General features: G+C 34.1%; 1 protein-coding gene across 5 annotated transcripts in view; it reads left to right on the forward strand.

Annotated features, from left to right (window-relative positions):
* Tenm1 (teneurin transmembrane protein 1) overlaps nucleotides 1-22,333 on the forward strand; it is an 837,569-nt gene that overhangs the window by 531,636 nt on the left and 283,600 nt on the right. For all 5 annotated transcript variants that reach the window (XM_087199780.1, XM_087199781.1, XM_087199782.1 and 2 more), the window contains one exon: nucleotides 12,972-13,124. In XM_087199780.1, the coding sequence (XP_087055906.1) occupies nucleotides 12,972-13,124 (153 nt within the window). The remainder of the gene's footprint in view (nucleotides 1-12,971; nucleotides 13,125-22,333) is intronic.

The following is a 22,333-nucleotide window of genomic DNA, read 5'->3' on the forward strand; positions in this document are numbered from 1 at the left end:
TCCAACTTCCTCCTCCCCTTTCGACCTTTTCTTCCTATTTCACATTATCAATTATACATTTTGATCCTTATTTACACTTTTAGTTTCTCACACCAGAGAAACTATTCAGTATTTACACATGTGTGTCCTATTTATTTCATTTAAGAGTGTTGCCTCAATGTGCATCCATTTAGCTATAAATGGATCTTTTTAAAGAACCTAGGTATCACTATCAGCATGTACTCAAGCCAGTAAAGAAAGTCAGAGACTGGGGATCTAAGAGACTTCAATTGTCAATACTGATGAAGTGCTAGACAGTGATTTGAACCATAACAAAAGGAAAAATTAGGTGAGCAAATGTGAAGTAAAGTAGAAAAGGACAAAGAAATTTTAAAGAAGAATCAAAACTGCTGATACTTGACTAAATTAATATTCTACATTATTCATTAAACCAATACTTACAATGTATCCATCATGATGCTGCTTGTTCCTCCTGACTCCACTAAGCAAATAATGAAAAAGTAAATAAGATTTGAATTACACGGAGCACTTACCAGTGCTGTGACATGAGATGAAACCACTACATAATTGTGTCTATCTGATAAGGACTACACCGATGGGCTTGTTATGCAACTGCAAATGGAGGTCATATATTAAACCTGTGATAAGGTATTCAAATAGGCATGTAGTTTATAAATATTACTGGAGCCTCAGGATGGGAAATATAGAACACATAGTAAATGAAAGTTTAAGCTAATATAATATAGAACTGAGATATTAAAATGATTTATTACTTTTATAGAATATTTTGTAGCCTAGGTATTGGATACAACTGAGACTATACAAAGGCAAATAATGTATGGTGCAACAGAGAATAATTCGTTTCATTTAGAAGGAAAACTGATTCAAACATGTAGAACAACAAGAAAGATATTCTCATTTTTTCTGTGGTAGTATCTCAATTTTAATTGTAATTTAGTTTTACTGGTTCATTCTGATAAACTTGCAAAATGTGCTCTGTAAAACTGTTTAAGAATTAGTCAAGTTTACTTTTCCAAAAGAATTTCTACCATAACCAACACAACAGTTTTTCAGACTTTCAAAACTATTTGACACAGATCTCAAAACTATATTGACTACATTCAAATTGCTTTAAAAAGAACACTTAAGTATGTTTATTTATGTTCATGCCATAGTATAAGAACAGTAATATTTTAGTAGAAAATATATAAGTATAACCCTAGGAAAAAAAGGCGAAACTTCAATGAAACTACTATGGCAAAAGTAAGGTAACATAAATAAACACACATTACTTCCTTTATTTACTTCTTGAAAAATGCCTCACTAAAAACTAATGGTTTTCAGTCCTGCATGTAATCTGGCTATTACCAGGATAAAACTGATATGAGAAGGTAATTTATCAAAGGGCTATAGTTTAGTTGTAAAGTAATGTGATGTTTAATGTAATAAAAATGGAATTTATTTTAAGATGAAACAATGACTTTGTTTCTGTAATGCTTGAAGTCACTACATTAAATTCAACTAGCATTTATATTTGTAGTGGTACTCCTCATTGCGGAAACATCTAGTCTCATATGATGTCCACCAAAGCATCAACCTGGTGAGACTGTTTCCCATAGGAATTAAATTGAAATCCTGAAATCATCAGGGTAATATGCTGGTGTATTTTTTAGGAAGAGGACTGTCCAGCACACAAGTAATCTATAGCTTTTACAAGCTTTGGAAGTGAAGCAGGAAAGCTGTAGCATTTCATAGCCTGCGGGAACATAAAGCAAGCTATGTAAGGGAACTAGTATGAGAAAAATGCTGACAAAACATCAAAACATATTTTTAAAAATCACATTGTTTTAGTTTAGCATGATTTGAAACTTTTGGCATCAAACGTAATAATCAGTCTTTATTTTTGACACAAATTTCAAACTTTTCAAATAGGCTTATTTAGCAGAATTAGAAAATCTCCCCCAAATTCTTGCAACAAATAAATAATTTGCCTTTAAAATCTTGCAATTTCAAGATTCATTTGTATATTTATTACCAAAGCCCTGTTTACTTTGTTATTGAATGGATTCAAATATCATCTGTAAGAGAGTTTTAAAAAACACCAAAAGATAAAGAATAGCATGGAAAGTAGTCCTACCTCTTGAAACTAGCACTATAAATATAGTTTGGTAAATTTAAATTACTTAAAGAACTGTTCCCAGCACCTTGGTTTTCCTTATTCAGATATTTTGAAGACAATTCTTAGGCTGTTAGATTTCAACTGTATTCTGTGGAGTTTGGGGGCAGTACTTTTGGATCCACAATCTCTTTTAATCAAAAGAGGTCTGTTTCATCTGATTTTTGTGCTTTGGGGGTTATTCATATTTAATTGCTAAATGGTTCTGCTGCTTAAAAATGTTTGAAAACCTCTATTATAGACAGAAAAAACAATAAAAGAGATGGAATAAAACAGTGCATCTACCCATTAAGCTTAAAGTTTTCCTGAGCAATGAGTTTTTAAATGATGTAATAATAGATGAATATATTATCATTGGAAAAGATTCTAACAATATGAAAAAGTTACAGTACCCTTTCAGTTCCTCCAGATTCCCACTCCATAGTTTGGTTTCACTTCTCTTTTTATGCACTTATAGATATGTATTTTCTAATTAAACAAGATCTTAGGATATGCATTGTATTAGAACCTTTTTCATACAAGTCTCTTTCCATGTCAGCACATGTAGGTAATTCAGTGTGTGTTGTTAAATAACAACCAGATCTTTGCCAACTGTGCCCTCTTATTTGCAACATTTGCTGATTGCCAGGATTGTAAAGACCACCATAGCCAATTTCAGCTGCCAATATGAAATCACTGAGGTGGATTTAGGAAGACTCACACAATTGCCTCTTATAAGTTTGTTCCAGTATATCACTAGCACAGTCTTTTATGTCTCTTTTTGGCTTTTTATTTTGAAGTAATTTTAGACCTACAGAAAAGATGCAAATGTAGCACAGAATTCCAGTATACCTGTCACTGAGCTTCTGCAGATGTTAACATTTCACAAAACCATAGTAAAATTGCTGAAAGTAAGAATTTAACATTGGTGTGATACTATAAGCTCAGAGTTTAATTCAAACTTCTCCTGTTTCTTTCAGTCTTTTTTCCATTCTAGTGTCTTATCTAGGATTCCATACTGCATTTATTTGTCACTGCCCCTTAGTTCCTTCAACCTAATACTTTCTCAGTTTTAATCTTTTTAATTTTTACATAGGATTTCTCTGTTTTCCAGTAATTTTAAAATTTATTTTAATGGGTAGATAAAAACAAACAATGTACATATTAATGGGATATCATCTGATGTTCATATACGTGTTTATATTATGTAATGTTTCAATTAGATTTACATAGGGTCTCATAAATATATATATATATCTTTCCCATAGATGGCTATATTAGTTGTTCCAATATTTTTATATATTAGCAAAGTCAGTATATTAATAATGCCAAAATGAATTTTTTATGCAATCCCTTCTGTGCAAATCTGAGTTTATTTCTTTAATATAGATTCCTAGAAGTAAAATTACTTAGTCAAGGAACACTCAGTTTTGTGATAGATATGAAAATTGCCTTGCAAAGCCACTTTGTCATGATAAATTTTTATCAGCAATGTACAAATGGAGTACTTGCTAACAGCCAAGTGCTGAGTTGGACAGAAAAAAGGACAGAAAAAAGCAGACCTACTCCTTCCCACTGACTGATTAATAATAATGAGGTAAACAGACCTTTTCAGTATATTTGATAGATTTTATGATAGAGTGCTAAAGAGGAAATATCATCTCACTTTCTGAAATATTCCAGATAACTGAGATCATCACTGTCCAATAGAAATATAATACAAACCATATATGTAATACAAGATTTTAGTATTAAAAGATAAAAAGAATTAGGTGAAGTTAATTTTTAAAAAAATTTATTTAATATATTTTATCCAAAATATTATCATTTAATATGTAGTCAGTATAAAAATTATTAATACAACATTTTACATTATTTCTTCAATTCAATCTTTGAAAATGACTAGTCAAGTTACAAGTGCTCAGAGACACATGCGATGATGAATAGCTACCCTACAGGACAGCACAAGACTAAGTCATTTCGGTTGTGTTTTTTCACATCTACTTCTGAAGCATTCCTGTGGTCTCCTTCTTATAAATGAAAATGTCTCTTTGGTGAGAGTGGAATGGAGAAATGTTATTGATTATAAAAGTTACTTAAGAGAAGCAGAGTCCGACATCCTAAGAGAGACTACATAGCTATAAACGCAGAGACATGTGGTTTCTCTAGAGGTATGCCAGTTAAGAAGAGCTTCTACTCATGGGGTCAACCCACCTTGAGATCCAAGGTACTTGGTTCAGTTTGGCAACTGAGAACATCAAGATAATCCACTTGTTACCTTGACTTTGTGATGAATTTATAATTTCAGAGCACAGCTCTTTGCAATTTGATAAAACAAGGAGGATAATAATTACAAACTGTGTAGGGCTCAGCAGCAAGGAACATTTGTTAAAAGACCATAAAGGACTAGGGGAAGTGGGAGGGGTAGGGGAAAGAAAAGAACAGAAAAGAAAAAATACGAGAAAAGGAAAAAAATGGAAACAAAGTCTTTGTAAAAGGGAACGGTAGAGGGGTTGAAGAGAGGGCAGGGAAATGGGAAAAAATAAGAACCAAGATACATCATGCACAGGAACAAGTTTCCAATCATGAATGTAACTATATTGTATACCTAAAATATACCAATAAACTTAATGAAAAAAAAGACCACTAGGGCCTACCATTCTTAATCAGCTGAAAAGGCATCACTGCTGGAATATCCAAATAGGCTTACACACATTCTGACCGGCTGTTTTATTTCAATGAAATGTAAATAATGGGACCAATGCTCTCTGAGAGATGGATAGTGTACAGATCTATTCACTGTGTATGTATGTTTTTATATATGTCTTTAAGAATGGTAACTTTTACTTTGCTCATTTCAGGAGTACTTTTATATTACATATAGCCCAACTAGCAATGCTCATTTGGAAGTGTATATTCTGGTATATGAAATTGTAGTTTCATTACTTTCTATTCACTTCTCGTTTATTGGTGGCCAGTTTGTGAAGAGGGTCTGAGGGCACTGAGATAACATGATTGCAGATCCAATCCTTATGTGTATGAGTTCTGCCACTCTGCCTTATTGACTGAAATCACACTGGGCTCCTTAGTGCACTCCATATACTCCAAGTAAGATTTCAAGTCTGTTTGTAATTTCCGTTTCCTCTGCTAGGAAGGTTCTACCACTAGGCATTCATATGGCTTCATATCTTTGTAATCTTAGTTCAAATATTGTCTCCTCTTAGAGGCCTTTCTTGACCACTCTTATTTATTTTTTCTTCATAGCATTTATAACTGCCTGAAAATATCTCATTTATTCATTTTTAAATTCTGATAACAGTTTTATTCTAGATTATATGTCTTTCTTTGCCTGTCTTAACCCATCTACCTTCTGGGAGAGTAGAGAATTTTTTTCTATTGACCTAACTGCATTAAACTTAAAAAATTTCCTGACACAAATCAAGCCTTCAAAAATATTTGTTAAGTCGGGGATTTAGCTCAGTGGTTTTGTCACTTGCTGCGCAAGTGCAAGGACCCGAGTTCGATACACGGTACAAAAAAAAAATTTGTTGAATTGTTATATGAATATGTTAACATTGTCTTGTTACCAGTTATATCCTTAATTCTAGCCAAGTGACTCACACTGCCTGTACTTGGTTTGAGAAAGAGTAACCTAACTCTTGTGGTTCTGAATGAGGATAAACTATGAGTTAAGGAAGATCCTGTATCTTCATCCAAAGCTGACAGATAACCAGGGTGTACTAATTAAGTTATAGTGATGGTTTCTGTACAATAATTTGGGATGACCCTGTGCTGTCCTGGCTGTTAAACATTTTTAGTATTACCTTTGCCTACATTCCAACATTCCTAATGTTCTTGGCAAAGGCTTTGAAAATATGTGTTGAATAAATCAATAAACAATCCCCATAGGAGAAGTACTATTATATCTTTCTAATGGTGAATTTATATGTCCTATAGATCACTATAATTTTATTTACTTGCTTAGTTTAGAAAAACTATTACTTGGGCTGGGGATTTAGCTCAGTGGTTCCAGTGTCTGCCTTGCAAGCCCAAGGTCCAGAGTTCGATCCCCAGTACCAAAAAATAAAAATAAAATAAAATAAAAAAGGAAAACTATTACTTATTTCTATGAAACTTAATGGTAGAGTTTTTTGGTGATCATAGTATACCCTGGACATGAATGTACTTTTTGGCTTCCTTTCACAATTCAGCATATGGAAGTTCAATTTGGAAGAGAGAAAAAGCCAGTAGCCTTGCCATGACACCCTTGATCCATAGCAAGTAATTAACTTTCATTATATATTCATAGAAACATACATTCCAAACAGCTTGTTCCCCAGGAAACATATAGTAAACTTAAAATTATAAAACTTCACTGTTCTCAAAAAGTGTTGTAATAAATGTGCCCAAACCTCTTTACCTGACTTGATTGGCTAGAAGCAGTCCATTTCATTCTGTGGTGAAAATTAATTTTTACTTTATCTATTCTGAAGTCAATCTCTCACCACATGCATTTTATCTCATTTCTGGTGCCCTTAGGAAACTGGCTTAACTTAAACTATATAAAATAGTCCTTTTGGTCTTCAAAATGAAAACCACTATACCTTTTGTTACATACAGCCCATCTAATTTCACAAAAGTAATTGAACTAAGGAAATGAAACACATTTTCAGTATGCTTGATCCATAATATTCTAATTATGGGGGGCCCAAAATAGATCGAATTTTTCTACAACACTGATAAACACCTTTCATTAGGACAAATATGTAAACCAAACCGAGTTGTTTGGCAAGCAAAACTCTGTAATGTCAGTAATATAACTTTATTAACATACCACACCATACCTTACTCAGGGCTGCTATCTTTTGGTTTCAATTGTTTCCAATAATTGCAAGAGAAATTCATCAAGCAGCATTGGACTTAATTTTAAGAAAAAGGTAGAAACCAATTAAATGCTTAAAAGCTTAAGGACAAATTAGAAAGGAGGTGTTAGAAGTCCCTCTACCTCTGACTAAAAGTTGATAAATGATTTTTAACCTGGCTGTCTGGCTAATTTCTCTGTTCTCAATCATTAAATCATATCTATATTATATATGAGTATTATATGCAGAGATTAGCCCCGTTCAGTCTTCCTAGGAACACAAAGAATATGAGGTACCTTATGAGCAGATTCCTTTTCTTTCTTTTCCTTTTGACAGGATTTAGTTAATGTTGAAACATATAATGAGAAAACAAGTGAGAAGTTTTGCCAGCTTCTGCCCTAGGCACTGTTCTCTTCTGACATTCTCTTCCTTCAGTGGCCTTGTTCATTCTTACAATTTCAACTTTGCTTCTGTGTCTATATGACTTTGCAATATTATTCCAGCTTTAATATTTCTCCATAACTTCAAATGTCTCATTGTTATCATTACTAACTGCATGGCCCATCGATCCCTGGAGTCCAGAATCTCCAAAGCTGAATTAATTGCATTCTTCTAATCTCCACTCAAACCATGTATCACCAACTATGTGTAGACCAAGTGAAGAATTCCCTAAATCTATTCATGGTACTACTATTCATCAGGCACTGTGGTAACTGAGGAATTCCTCCTTTCTCCTCACTTCCTTGTATGCCCTTCCCTAGTACACCTACAGACATGCTAGAAATATATACACACACAAACACACCATAAGCACACATTAGAGACTGCTGTCAAATCTTGGCCTGCCATCTAGGAAATTTCTCCTTAAAGTATCTCCTTCTTGGTCTCCTCACTGAAATAACTGAGATATTCCTGTAACATGTCCTTAATTGAGCCACTGATAATTCCTCACTTAGATTAATAGAGTACCATCCCAGTTGGTTTCTCTGATGTACCTCTGGGCCTCCAATCCATCCTTCTCCACACTATTTCTACTAAGGGTATTCTAAAGATACTTTTTATTTGCCTAGACACCTTCAGTGACTGCGATTGCTATGTATTTAACCTTCCTAAATAAAAATTTAATTATTTCACTCATCTGCTTGGAAAATAGCAATGTATCTCTGTTGCTTAATCAATTAAATCTAAATATCCAATGTGGCATACAGTGTCCTCCACAATATGGCCCGAACCCTGAATTTCCACTACCACCTACACATAACAAGTTCCAATGAACCCTAGCAAATTCCTTTTCCTCAAATACAACCTGTACTTTACAAAAATCATATTTTGCTCAACCTGCCTATTCTCCCCACCCACTGCTATTATCCATCAAAGCCCTGAACATCCTTCAAAGTCAATTTCTAATCCCACTTCTTCACAAAATCATCCTTGATCAGCTCAGCCAAATTTAACCTATTATTCCTTTAAAGCATTTCTTTTAAAATAAGTTTCTTTCCAGATAGCAAACATCATTCATGTTCATTGTAAAAAAAAAAGAAGAAACATGCAGAAATCATAAAAAGTAAAATGAAAAACCTGCATAAATTCTCCATACTATTAACATGTTGCTATATGCTATATATCCCCCCAGCGCACACACACACACACACACACACACACACACACACACGAACCCACACACACTTCAAATCATTTTATTCATACTTTTTAGGAGCCTGATATTTTTTATCTAACACATCTTAATTATTTCCCATTCCATTGAATGGTCTTCTGCAACATGATTTTAATAACCACATGATCTTCTCTTATTTGTGATATTATCAGTCATTTAATTTACCACTTCTTGATGAGTATTTAGATTGAACATAACTTTTTAATATTATTATCGAATGGCACAATGAACTGTCTTGCAATATGGTACAATAATAGTTAATTCATAAAAATTAAATTGCTGGCTTAGATCATAAACAAAACTTTTATTTTTAAATAAATAATGCCATGTTGCCCTCTAAGATGATTACTGTACTTTTATATTCTCATCAACAGTGTGTGTTCGTTTCCCTGCATACTGACCTATACCATGTACTTTTAATCAACTAATAGAAATTCGAACCTGCCTTGTTAATTCCTCTGCATAATATTATGGTTATTGGTAAATATCACCCTAATAGATATCTAAGCATCAACATTTGCTGCAGCTATCATAAGGCCTTATCCATACTAGATATTCAGGAAATACTTGACATAGAGAAGGTCTCTCATGTTCTCATGATAGGCTGTCATATTGCAGTAAGTAGTTTAATGTGCAAACCAGAGGTAAAAGACTAAGGGAAAGGGGCTTCAGCTTGGCCAGGGTTTGGGAGCACCTTAGGCATCCAGAGCTGTGGTCCAGGATATGGGAGTTTTTGGTGCTTTCTGGGAAGCTCGCATTTCCAGAAGTCTTCTTTCATGAATGTCTTTACAAAGTGTGATAAGAAATATAATGAAGGGAAGGAAGCTCCCCGCCTCCATCCCAGGCTCCTAGGGCAGAGAAGGTGAGCTGCACAGGCACCAGAAGCACCCCCTCCCGTGGAAATGAGAAGACACGTAAACAAGTCTCAAAAACAGACTTCTGGAACACCTACAGCAACCCCAAAGGGAAACAAGGTGGAACAATCTGATCCTCAACCACCTGGACTCTCTGAACTGGCAACAAAAGAGGATCTGGGAAAAATGAAATCAGAAATAATTACTCAGATAACAGCAAAGATTTTGCTCATGGTGCAAGACATGATTAATAAATCTAGAGAGGACACAGATTAAAAAATAAAGGATCTGAAGAACATGATGGAATCCCAACATAGGAAACAAATGGAATCCATAAAACAGATACAAACACATTTCCAGGAGATTACAAACTCCATCGAAAGTCTGCACAGCAGAATGAATGAATGTGAGGATAGAATTTCACATATAGAAGATAAGATTGCAATTAGTGATCAGGAAAAGAAAAATTGCTTTAAAATTGTAAGGGAACAGAAATCAATCCAGCAGCTGCTAGACGATGCAAAGAAGAATAACATAAGAATGATTGGAGTCAATGAAGAAAGAGGAGAGAGTGCAGATGACATAAAAAGCTCTACACAGAAGTGATGGCAGAAAACTTCCAAAGGAGGGGAAGAGAACTTGACATACAGTTAAGGGAGGAATACAGGACTACAGCTAGCCTTACTCAAAAAAAAAATCTACACATAGGCATATAATAGTTAGGATTCCAGAAATCCAACAGAAGAACAAAATTCTATAAGCAGTGAGAGAAAAGAAACCAATCACATAGAAAGGAAAGCCCATCAGAATCACAGCAGACTTCTCAATGCAAACCCTCAAGGCAAGAAGAGCTTGGAGTGAAGCACTTCAAGCCCTAAAGGAAAACAGCCTCCAACCCAGATTGATGTACCCTGCAAAACTATCTTTCAAAATTGATGAAGAAATAAGATACTTTCATGATAAAGAGCACCTCAGGAACTTCATGAATACCAAACTGGCACTCCAAAAAATTTTAGACAATACCCTAGGAAAAGACAATGAGGATCACAACCCCAGGAAACCCAGCAGAATGAATCTATTGGGCGTGACAAATTAAACACAAAGGGGGAGAATCCAACAAAAAGAAAAAGCCATGACAAGACTTTTAAAACTTTTAACTTCATCTCCCTAATGAGTGTATAATTCAATCTTATTATTGTACTGATTAGTATTTTTCTGATTCTAGAGTTGCACACCATTCCTTGTGCTATACTGGCTATTTATCATCTTCTTACATCTACATTTTAATTGGGTTGTCTATTAATGAGCTCTAAGAATTCTTTGTATATTCTGCTCATAGGTTATATGCATTGTAAATATGGTCTGTTTAAGGACTACTTTTCATTTCAATGATGTCATTTAAAGTTCTAAATTTTGATGGAATCTCATTTATCAATTATTTTCTTTTATACATCATGTCTTTTGTATCCTAGGTAGTTCTTGCCTCCCCTGAATTCATAAATATTTTCCCTTATAATTTCTTCTTAAAGTTTTATACTTTTAGGCTTTCTTATTTAGGTTCATAGATCCCTTCAAGTTATTTTCATGTATGGAAAAAAATGGTTGTGGTTAATTTTTTATATAGGGATACCAGGTGTTCTAGTGCCATTTGCTGAAAACATTATCTCTTCCTCGGCTCTTGAATTGAGTTTATATTCTATAAAATGCTAATGTTAAATAATCTTTCAAAACTCAGTGGACCATATATGTATGGTTCTATTTCTAGATTCTATTTTATTCCAATGATCTATATGTCTTTCCTTACACCAACACTTCCTTGATTACTGTAGCTTTAGAAGAAGTCTCAAAATTAGGTACTAAATATCTTCCAACACTGTTTTTGTTTTTAACTTTTCTAGGTCCTTTGTACTCCTACATAACTTTTAAATGTCAATATCCAATTCTTCATTTATAGCAAGTATACACAGACCGGAATTTTTATATATACCTTGTGTTTTCTAATCCTGCTAAATTCAAATACAAGTTCTAGGGGCTCCTAAAGATTTCTTAGTATTTTCTCTGTAGATGATCATCTCATCTACATATAAAGATTTTGCTTCTGCCATGCCAATCCTATCCTAGTTGTGTCATTTTATGGCCAGACTATTTTGGTGGGGACTAGGTTTCAAAGTTTAATGGACAGATATAGAGTAAGCATATCTGCCCTTGTTCCCCACCTTAAGGAGAAAACATTGTACCTTCTCCATTCATATAAGGTGTTCTCGCTGGAAGTATGGAGTACATGTCTTTAATCTGTTGAGAAGCTTCTGTTCTACTTCTAGTCTCCTGTTAGCTTTTACCATAAACAGCTGTAGAATTTAGTCCAATACTTTTTCTCCAACTAGTGACAGGATCATATGGCTTTTTCCTTTCCTCTGTAAAAAGGATGACTTTTGGGGGGTGGATCTTCCAATGCTGAACCAACACTGCCATCCCTATAACAAAACCACTTTCTACATCCTGCCAGTTCTGACTTCTAAGAGTTTGTTTTGTTAAACAAATTTCTATCTATGTTCATACTTTTTTCTTCTATTATCTTTATCCAGTTTTAGGATTAGCACAATGTTGATTTCCTAAAATGAGGGGAGAAGTGTTCCTTCTTTTTTCTGCTTTAATTGTTTGATATAATTTCTGAGTTAAAATGTTTATGAGCCTGCTGTTGTCATATAGGTAGGTTTTCAAGCTAGGAATATACTTTCTTTAATAGGTTCTGTTCAAATTTTATATTTCCTCCAGAGTTAGTTTCATTAATTTGTCTTCCAAGGTACTTCTTAGAAGTTGTCAAATTTATTTCAAAAAAGATTTTTGTAATATGCTTTCTATATCCTTTTAAATTCTGTAAAATCTGTGGTAATGTCTCCTAGATCTTAATATTGTAATTTAAAAAATGTATAACTGATATTGTGTAACAGGAAGAAAAGGTCTAAAAGAGCAGGGGAATTGGGAGGGGTAGGGGAAGGGAAAAAAGGGAAAGGAAAAAATATGAGAAAAGGAAAAAAATGGAAACAAGGTCTTTGCAAATAGGGAAGGGTGGAAGGGGTGAACGGAGGGCAAGGGAAGGGAAAAAAAGAAAAAAAAAGACTAAGGGAAAGGGAAAATGAAAAACCACAGCACTTAGAATCTGAGTCATTCTAGTTATAATTGCTTAACTAATCCTGTAATGTTAATCCTATCACCAGGAATGGTTTAGCCTCAAAACATTTTACAATAGCTACTTAAAACAGTAGCTACAGGTATTATATGTATAGGTATACACTCCTAGTTGCTTATCCTAACTAAAAGACAACTAACTTGTCATGGAATTTTTAGGTGTAAATGGAGAGCTTCTTTGGAGACCTCCTCACTGGGTCTGAAAATAAGTTAATATTTGACTTCTTTTCTTGCAGGAGTACATTTGTTTGGCCTGACTTGGCAGTTGCAACCAGTTGAAGGACAGTTGTATGAAAATGGAATTAGCAAAGGGAACAGAGGGACTGAATCCATGGATACTACTTACTCTCCAATTGGAGGAAAAGTTTCTGACAAATCAGAGAAAAAAGGTACAGTGTTCAAAATGATTGATTATTGATTATTTTTCTTCTGATTTTTTCATTTGGACCATATCTGGGATGGTTTCACTTCACATTAAATTTCATGATACCTTGAAAGAAGTACTTTACATGAACAGAATAAATACATGTAAATGCCTTGTAGAAGCAAATTTTCCTTTTTTCCAGTGCCTTGAGTATAAACCAATTAAACTTTTCAAAGATGTTGGCAATTTTGAAAATAGATAAATATTTACAGAATCGAACTTTCAATACAATGGAAATTGCATTTCTCATATAACTACCCTGAAGCTACATGGGATTTTGATTAACTTCTCTGTGGACATCCCGAGCACTTATATATAACATTTTACCAAGAGTGTACAGAAATTTCTTTTTTGTGCTTAATTTAAGGGTGAATGTTTATGTCAAAATAAGAGAATATGAATTTTTTCTAGTTATTGAACATGAATTTTTCCTTGCTGGAAGAAAAGAAAAATCACTTTGAGACCTGAATGGTAAATATAACTAACATGAGCCTGAACTGTCTGACTTATTTATGATAAATGTCACAATACCAGCACTCTCAACTTTGAATTCACATCGAATAATCTTGGGCTTAATATACAAGCATTGAAAATAGCTGGATGTTTGTTTTATGATTTCCTTTAAAATAGGATTCAATACAGCTATGTAAAATTTCGGGAAGCCCATTTGTAAAGTGGAAATGAAGAACGTGTATAGCCAGAACTATCCTGGGTATTTTTAAATCAAAAATAAATGAATAAATGAAGGGCCCAAGTTATCATACTCAAGAAGCTTACAATTTCATATGGATACTAAGATGTATTTTGGTTCATTGGTTGCAAATAAGATATCATGTTGTTTTATAGTTGTTTCAGTTGGTACTCTTTACCTGTGCATTTAATTTCTTTTAAGGGATTGTTTGGGGGTTTTGATTTTTCTGCTGTTTGCTTTTGCAGAAGTGACTTTGCTTTGATTCATGCTTCAACAAAAAATGCATAGAGATCAGAAAAATATAAGAGTTCTGTTCTGGTTTTTAATTCATGATATAGTCTCCTTTACATCTCATTTTAAAATGCTCATTTCTAGCCTGGACTAACCTTTCCCAGTAGTTTCATTGCTACTTTGGACAGGGACTGAGGAAACTAGGGATTCAAGGTCTGAATACAGTCATATTTTTCTCCCTTCCTTTTTCTCTTACTGTTTGATTCCTTTATATCTGAAGTTATAAGAGACACTATTTATATCATCTTTCCAGTGGTTTCTTTGACTTACAATGAAAAGCAAAAATATCTCTTTGCATGTATTTCTGATTTATGCTTGTAATGTGTAATGAAAATGAAAATGCAACACAACAGAAGGTCTTCATATAGTTGCCATCAGAGTATATTTAATTTTGTATTGTAATTCACATTTATGATTCCTTTTCATAAAGTAGGTTGATAACGATGGCTAAACTTTATTAAGCAATTACCACATGCCAAGAATTCCTACAGACACTTTACATCAATGATGTCATGAATGAGACATGGTCTCCATTTTTCAAATGAGAAACAGAGGCACAGAGAGGTTGGGTAATCCGCACAAGGTCACGGATCTAGAACCTTGCGGACTGATTCCAGATCCTCATCTCTGAAAATCTACACTACTGTTGACTCCTGCACATCTGTTTCAACAATGAGGCTCCTCTTACACTGCACAGTTTTTTAAAGATTTTTAGTAATTTGTAAATCTCACAGAGGAACCATGTAGCCTAGACATACTTCAAAATGACAAAAAAAACAGTTGGGCTGGGGATTTAGCTCAGTGGTGCCCCGCTTGCTTTGCAAGCACAAGGTCCTGAGTTAGATCTGTGTTACCGGGAAAATAAAATTACAAAAAAGTTAAGTATTTTATGAATGCAGAAAATAAAGGTAGATAATAGTCTATAAAATATATACAAATCTATCATTAAAAGTTAAAATTTATTGAAATACATACAAGCTCTTGCAAACAGTACAAGAAAAATGTAAACAAATGTGAAGATGCAGAATTAAATCATAACTGCTTAAAATTACCTGAAGTGTATACTGTACTAGTGTAATAACGTCACAGCTACCTGCTGTACCTAATACAATGAGCTCAAGGGTTCCGAGTATCCATTTACTATGCCATGTGGCACTGATCATTGCCATGTGAGCCGTGGTCTCTCCAGTAAATTACATATCAGAGTAAAAAGTGAGCTCTCAGTAACGTTGCATAGTTTTTTACTGTTTATAATACATCTAACATACAACATATTTGCTAATCAATTTTTTTGTTATCAGTAAGGCTTCCAGTCAATGGTAGGCTATTAGCATTTAAATTTGAGGGAAAGTCATAAGCTATACATGAATATTTTCAACTGTGCAGGGGTCAGTGACCCTAACCTCCAAATTGTTCAAGGGTAAACTGTATATTGAAATTTATAAGTGAAATATATATGAAGACCACAAAAGAATTTTTACACAGTAAAATCAAATCCCCAGAGTCTATTTATGATAGATTTTACAGAAATTCTGTTCACCTATGTTTTAATGTGTTCTGAAAAGTTTTGTAAATGAAAAATGTTTTATGTTTCTGCTCAATTATTAAAAACAAACAGGGCAAACTGATTTCAGTTTACTACTTTATTAGGAAATATCATTATGACTTGATGCTATATATACAAGTTGTTAACTTGAGCTAACTTTTTATGGAAACCTGAACATAGCCTTACCTATAATTCTACTTCATGGTTCTGCTATATTTTGTCTTTACTGCATATTATTTACCAAGTAAAAATAGCTCCGTTTTTATAATGCCACGTGCATACTAAACTAAACCTTGAAGATGATGTAATAAAGTGTAAAGGTATTTTCAAATGGTCAAGTGATTACTTTTATGTTTTTCTATACAACGCACACCCTATAAATACAGTTCTAGAAGCTTATGTTGATGTTGTATGGCCTAAAATATGAAACTGACAACCAGAATGTTCTTTTTTATGTTATTTTCTTTACTATCCTAGAGGATCGGGCATTGTAGCATGGTAGTTAAAAGCCTGAACTATGGAACCAGACTTGGCTTTGAATACTGATTGTATCATTTATTAGTTCTACAACTTCCAGTAATTGACACAATCTCACTGAACCATGGTCCTAGTCTGTAATGGAAGGATGACAATAATAGTACCTGTGTAGTATGGGTGTAGTGAGGAGTAAGTGACATGTTTGATATTAAGCATATATCCCAGACTATAGCACATGGTTAAATCTAGCAGAAATTATTCGGTGAAAAGATTTGAAAATTACCTCGAGTATTTTGAACTTCACTGACATTCTATTAGGTACTTCAAAACCTACTTTTGAAGTGTTGTCAATTTCTCTATGTAAAATGGCCTTCTTGGGATACAAAGTTTTCTCTCCATAAACTTTGGGCTGTGTTAACTTACCGATTTACATCTATTATTTTTAAATTATTATCATCAGATGATACGTATTAAGAATGGTATTTTATTTTATTTTTTTCTTTCATTAAGTTTATTGGTACATTTTAGGTATATAATACAGTTGCATTCATCATTGGAAACTTGTACCTTTACATGATGTATGTATCTTGGTTCTTATTTTTTCCCCATTCCCCTGCCCTCCTTTCAACCCCTCCACCCCTCCTTATTTACAAAGACTTTGTTTCCATTCTTTCCTTTTCTCATATTTTTTCCTTTTCCTTCTTTCCTTTCCCCTCCCACTCCCAATTCCCCTACTCATTTAGACCTTTTCTTCCTTTTTCAATTATTTATTTTATCAATTATCAATTATTATCAATTATCAATTATTTATTTTGAACCTTATCAATTATTTATTTTTATCCTTATTTACACTTTCAGTTTCTCACACTAGAAAACTATTTGGTATTTACACATGTATGTCCTATTTATTTCACTTAAGAGTATTTTAAAAAATCAAATTCTATGAATTACTTCCCCATTAACTCTTAGGAGACAGAAATTTCTCATTACTTAGTTATCTAAATAAAAGTAAAAATGTCTTATTATAGGGATTTAGTATGCCAAAATTTTCATAGCCCTCTAAAATTTAAGGTATAAATCAAAGCCACACACTGGATGTACCAGAAAAATTTGAAGTTGTTAAAAAAACAAAACAAAACAAAAAACCTAAGTTGTCATTGTTATTGAATAGTTAAAGAACTGAAGACATTGTATGTACTAATACAGCCCCTGACTACCTTGGAAGCTTACAAAATAGTCATAATTTAACTCTTAATTTAACTAGCAAACATTATGTAACAACTAATTTAAACAATGTTGAGGAGACATAAAACAAATAAAAGGCTCACTCTTACATCTGAGTTATGAACTATAATGTAATTTTTCAATAAATATCAAATATTAAAATCTTAAAGACTATCAAATCCTACTTTCTTATTTAAAGAAGAAAATGAGGTCCAAAAGATAAAGATAACACAGAAAACTGGAGTTAGAACTGAGGACACCTGGTTCCACATTGTATGTTTTTCATCCATATTTGTAATAATGTAACACAAAATAAAAACATAAATTGCTGAAGAAGTTCTCAGTCAGGAAGTATCAAAGACAAAAACTGAACAAGTAAGGAAATTGATTGTATTCAGGTTATTGCAATAAAGTGTCTTCATCTTTAATAGGGAGGAATAGACACATTCCGTGTGAGATGATTTACACAGAGGACTGTTTTGTAATCAGAGGAAGATTCGGCTTTATAGGAAATGTTTATCTCTGTGTCTAGCTGGTTTCAGGAGAAAAATGATTTTTAACTCAGCTAACTTTTTTTTGGTACTGGGGATTGAACTCAGGACCTTGTGCTTGCAAGGCAGACACAGTGCCACTGAGCTAAATCCTCAGCCCCAGCTAATTATTTATGAGACAAGGAATGGGAAAGCCAAGGGTCTGGATCTCCTCTTTCAACAGGTTCAGTCAATAAGGAAAAGGCCTGTGTTTGACCTTGTGATTGGGAAACAAGTGAATCATAGGAGATCCTTATGGGAATTCTGAGAAAGAATGGATGGAGAGCTTTACCTAATAAGTCATATAGGGGAAGGTACATTGCATATGTGTTTGAAGTGTGTGTGTGTGTGTGTGTGTGTGTGTATGTGTGTTCAGTAACAGTAAGCCATTTCCCAGAACACAAAGGAGTAGAAGAAATTCTTAACCAATATTGTTTTCTAGGAGCATAAGGCTCAGGTAGTCTACTAGCCTTCTGAATGAGGATGAACTTTACTGAATAGTCAAGGGTACCAAATTCCTGCAGATTGGATGCCAAAATAGAATATCAGAAAGAGAAGAGAAAAGTAAAAGATACTAAAGGTAGCTCTTATCTTCCTTACAGTTTAGCAAAAGACCAGCCTTGGAGAAAAGTGGCATTTCTTTAAAATTCATCCTACAAGATCCATCTCCACAAGTTGAAGAAAAAAACTTTTACCTTCTAGTCAGTGTCTATGGAATATATGACCATGTAAACAACAGTCACTTGATTGATACGACGGTTTACACCATGCCATGAAGATGCTTCAGTCAAGACCAGACAGTGACTATAGCTTCACTCTGGGCTCTAGTTTCTCATCTAAAAAACAAGGGAGTTGGCTTTCAACTCTTTTAGGATCTGAAGAGGTAGAGTCCTTGGCAAGGAAACTCTTTTTGCAAATCAAATCTTACCTAGAAATTACAAATTTAAATGTAAAACAGCTAAAAACTAAATTTCTCCAGATAAGATGAGGGAAGGGTACACATTTATGCTAAACCTCCAACTCCCTTCCTCTTTCTTTTTTAGGCCATCCATTCTGTTAGTAGCTGTTAGGGCTTTGACAAGCATGGGGTGATGCTCAGTATATAACCGAAATGGAACTGTGAAGGTTAGATTTTATTTTTTCCTTTTGAGACAGGTGGCTTCTCTAAACCTCCGCAGAAATAGAACATTAAATAGCAAACCTCTCACCTCTCCTCAGCCCAGCTGAATGGACAGAATATGCAGATACTGGCATCAAGAGGTCAAATCCAATTTCATTTCCTTAGGCAAGAGAGGGAAGCTCTGGTTCCTGAAAGAGGTGAAAGAAACTGAACAGGTCCATTATGTCATTGTATTCCACCTTTCCCCCTGCTCCTTGCGGTAAAAGACTAACACACCTCTGCACAGTGACACGGTGATTGGAGGCAAATGAGCCCTCCATCTCCTCTGAGCTAGCTTTGAACAAATCCCTTTACCTTCTCACCAGAATAAATCTCCTCCTGTGATGTAGTTAACAGTGAGCAAGGAAACCTAAGCATATGAACCCAAATAGCCAGTAACAAGTAGGAGAAGCTTATCTCTAAAGTCCCTTACAGGTCTCTATGTTGAGTCAGTGAATTCTTATTCTACGTTTAAGGAAGAACAATTACCTCATCCTAGTAAAAACAGACCTATAATCCAGAAAAGTGATTGAAAAGTATCTTTGTAAAGTTTGTAAACCACATTTGCCATTTAAAGTACTTGCTGAGAAGTCTGTTGTAATTCAAATAATTATTTCCCAGTTTTCTGCCTTATAAGTTTGGATTTTTGACATACATTTAGCAACAACAACCAGCACTTAGAGAGCATTTACAATTTCAAAATACTTTAACGTCTTGTATCCACATAACAGTTTTATGCTGTGGCAGCTATTGTTACCCTTGTTTTGCAGTTGAAAATAAACACAAGAAGGTTAAGTGTCTTGCCTTGCATAATAGACTTAACTACAAGCAGAGCTGAGATTGAGATACAGTTATTCCTTATAGTTAGCTGAACACTCTTCTTTCAACCTTTCCCTTCCTTTTATTTTCAAGCAAAATTCTTTGCTCAGGGCCACTTGTTTAAGTAACAATGACCTTGGTTAAAGATCTGAATGAAAGCAGTGAAAATATATACCCATTCCTTAAGATATGCTGCAAATTTTAAATTTCTCAACAAAGGTTTGTGTTCAGTGAGTGCTGTCAAGCTCAAAGTAAAAGATATACACACAAGTACCCTTGGGAATTTAAAAATTCAGTTAAATCAGTTAAATGCACCTTTTACAACTACCTTTCATTGTAGACCAAGTGGAAGGGTCATGCCTGGTGTGTGTGTGTGTGTGTGTGTGTGTGTGCGCTTTGTTTCGTCTTTCCTGAGACACAGATACAATGGAACAATTACATGATGACAATTGTGGACCTTGAATAGCAGGTTAAATTTTAAATTTACTTATAGTTTCACAGACACTTATTTCACAGACCCACTCAGTAGGTTAAGATTCATTTTGTGGTACCAAACTAAAGACCTGCATCGGCCGAACTGAAGTAATCATTGTGCATTCAGATGGAACACAGTCAAGCAGTATAATTCTGTGGTTCTTCACTAACAGTTTGTAGGACATGTGAATATTAAAATACACTCAGCTGCCCTTTGAGTCAACCCATGGTTGCAGTATCTTTTACTTAAAGGATACCAGATCCAAGGACATTGTAGAGGAATTGGGAATAATACATATAAGCACAACAAACCACATGAATAAAATACTAGTAATGCACTAACAAAGACAACATTGTTGGGAGCTTAACATTATTATTTTTAAAGATTGATGACAAATTATGGTAAATGCTTCCTATAATGCAATAAAGATGTTTCTCTAACACAAGATTTCAGAGGCCCGCTAGAGTGCTGCAGCTTGTTTTCAACTATATTAAATCACTTTATCAATATACTTCAGTTTTAACAAAAGCTTTTCTAAAGTATACTGAAGACCTGATTTCTGAAAAAGATTTATGGAAAGAGTACCCTAAGCTAAAAGACAAACATTCATTATATAAAAAAATTCATGCTAAATGTTCTTGGTCATATATGTTTAATGTTTCATTCTTATTTCATTTTAATCCTTATTTTAGTTATTTTAAACTAATACTCATTAGTCCTCTGATGCCATAAAAAATAGGTCTTCCTTGTGGTCCCTCGAGCCTGGTACTCTACATCTGACAAGGGCACTAAGTGGTGACCTACAGAATGGCATATTTATCCTCCTGGATGAGTCTTTCCAAAGTTAGGGTATCTTCTCTAGCAGTTGCAGTATAACATCTTGATTTATAACATCTTGATTTTTTTTTGAGGAACCAGATCATTGTACGAGTCAGCCATGTGTATATCTGATTCTTCTGAGTGTCTATTTATATCTTTCAACCTATATTACTTTTGGAGGAAGTTCAAACATTTGCTACCTTTTTGTGAAATCAAAAGTAATTCTTGGTATGTAAAATTTGCTTTTAAAAATGAGGTCCTAAACTTCCAGGATTTAATCCACAAGTTTGTATTATGTCTATATATAACTTTCATAATTCTGTAGATAATGATCATGTATCTCTTCTTTGCATCCACCTTTCTAACATTAATTGTATACCTCTACCATTAAGAGTTCATTTCTGTACTCTTCTTTTATTCTCTACTTTCCCTTAGGTATTTCAGTTGATTTTTCCTATTTCCATTGTTTAGCCTAGAGGGATGTCTTGACCAGAACTACTACATGTAGACAATCTTTCTGTTGGTTCAGGAAGAGAGAAAAATAAAAGTAAAAAGTTGAGTTGATTGAGAAATGATGCCTGACCACATCAAACCCTTCATTAAAATAGTAACTGGGAAGAAAAATGAAAATTGTGGTATTCAAAAACATAGAAATTCATGATCTTTAAGATATATCATCCTTGTTGCTATTTTAAGTACAATAGGAAGTTAGAAAATGCAGCAGAATACATAACTTTTTTCCTTGAGGAGGTTCCTATTAAACAGAGTGCATTAGTCATTTTCCTGTCGCTGGAACACAATACCCAACTCCCACACCTTAAAGAAGTAGAGGTTTATTTGGCTCATAATTTCCAGTGGGTTCAATTCAAAGGTGGTTGCCTCCAAGGCAGAAATGCATGGTGGAAGGGCACGGCAAGGGAAAGCTGCTCATCTCATGGTAAACAAGAAGCAGCAAGCCAGAAAGGAGGAGCCAGGGACCAGAATATATCCTTCCAAGTCACACTGCCATTTATCCTCCCTTTCTAACCAAACACAACTGAGAACCTGAGACTTTTGGGTTGCATATTATGTAATTCTACTTACGTGAAATACAGAAATGTGCAAATCTACAGAGAAAAAATTAGATTAATGATTGTTCAGAAG

This window comes from Heterocephalus glaber, unplaced genomic scaffold (genome assembly GCF_053883595.1).
Source record: "Heterocephalus glaber isolate CG9 unplaced genomic scaffold, H.glaber_assembly_v1.0 deba00001729, whole genome shotgun sequence".
In the NCBI taxonomy this organism is placed as follows: domain Eukaryota; kingdom Metazoa; phylum Chordata; class Mammalia; order Rodentia; family Bathyergidae; genus Heterocephalus; species Heterocephalus glaber.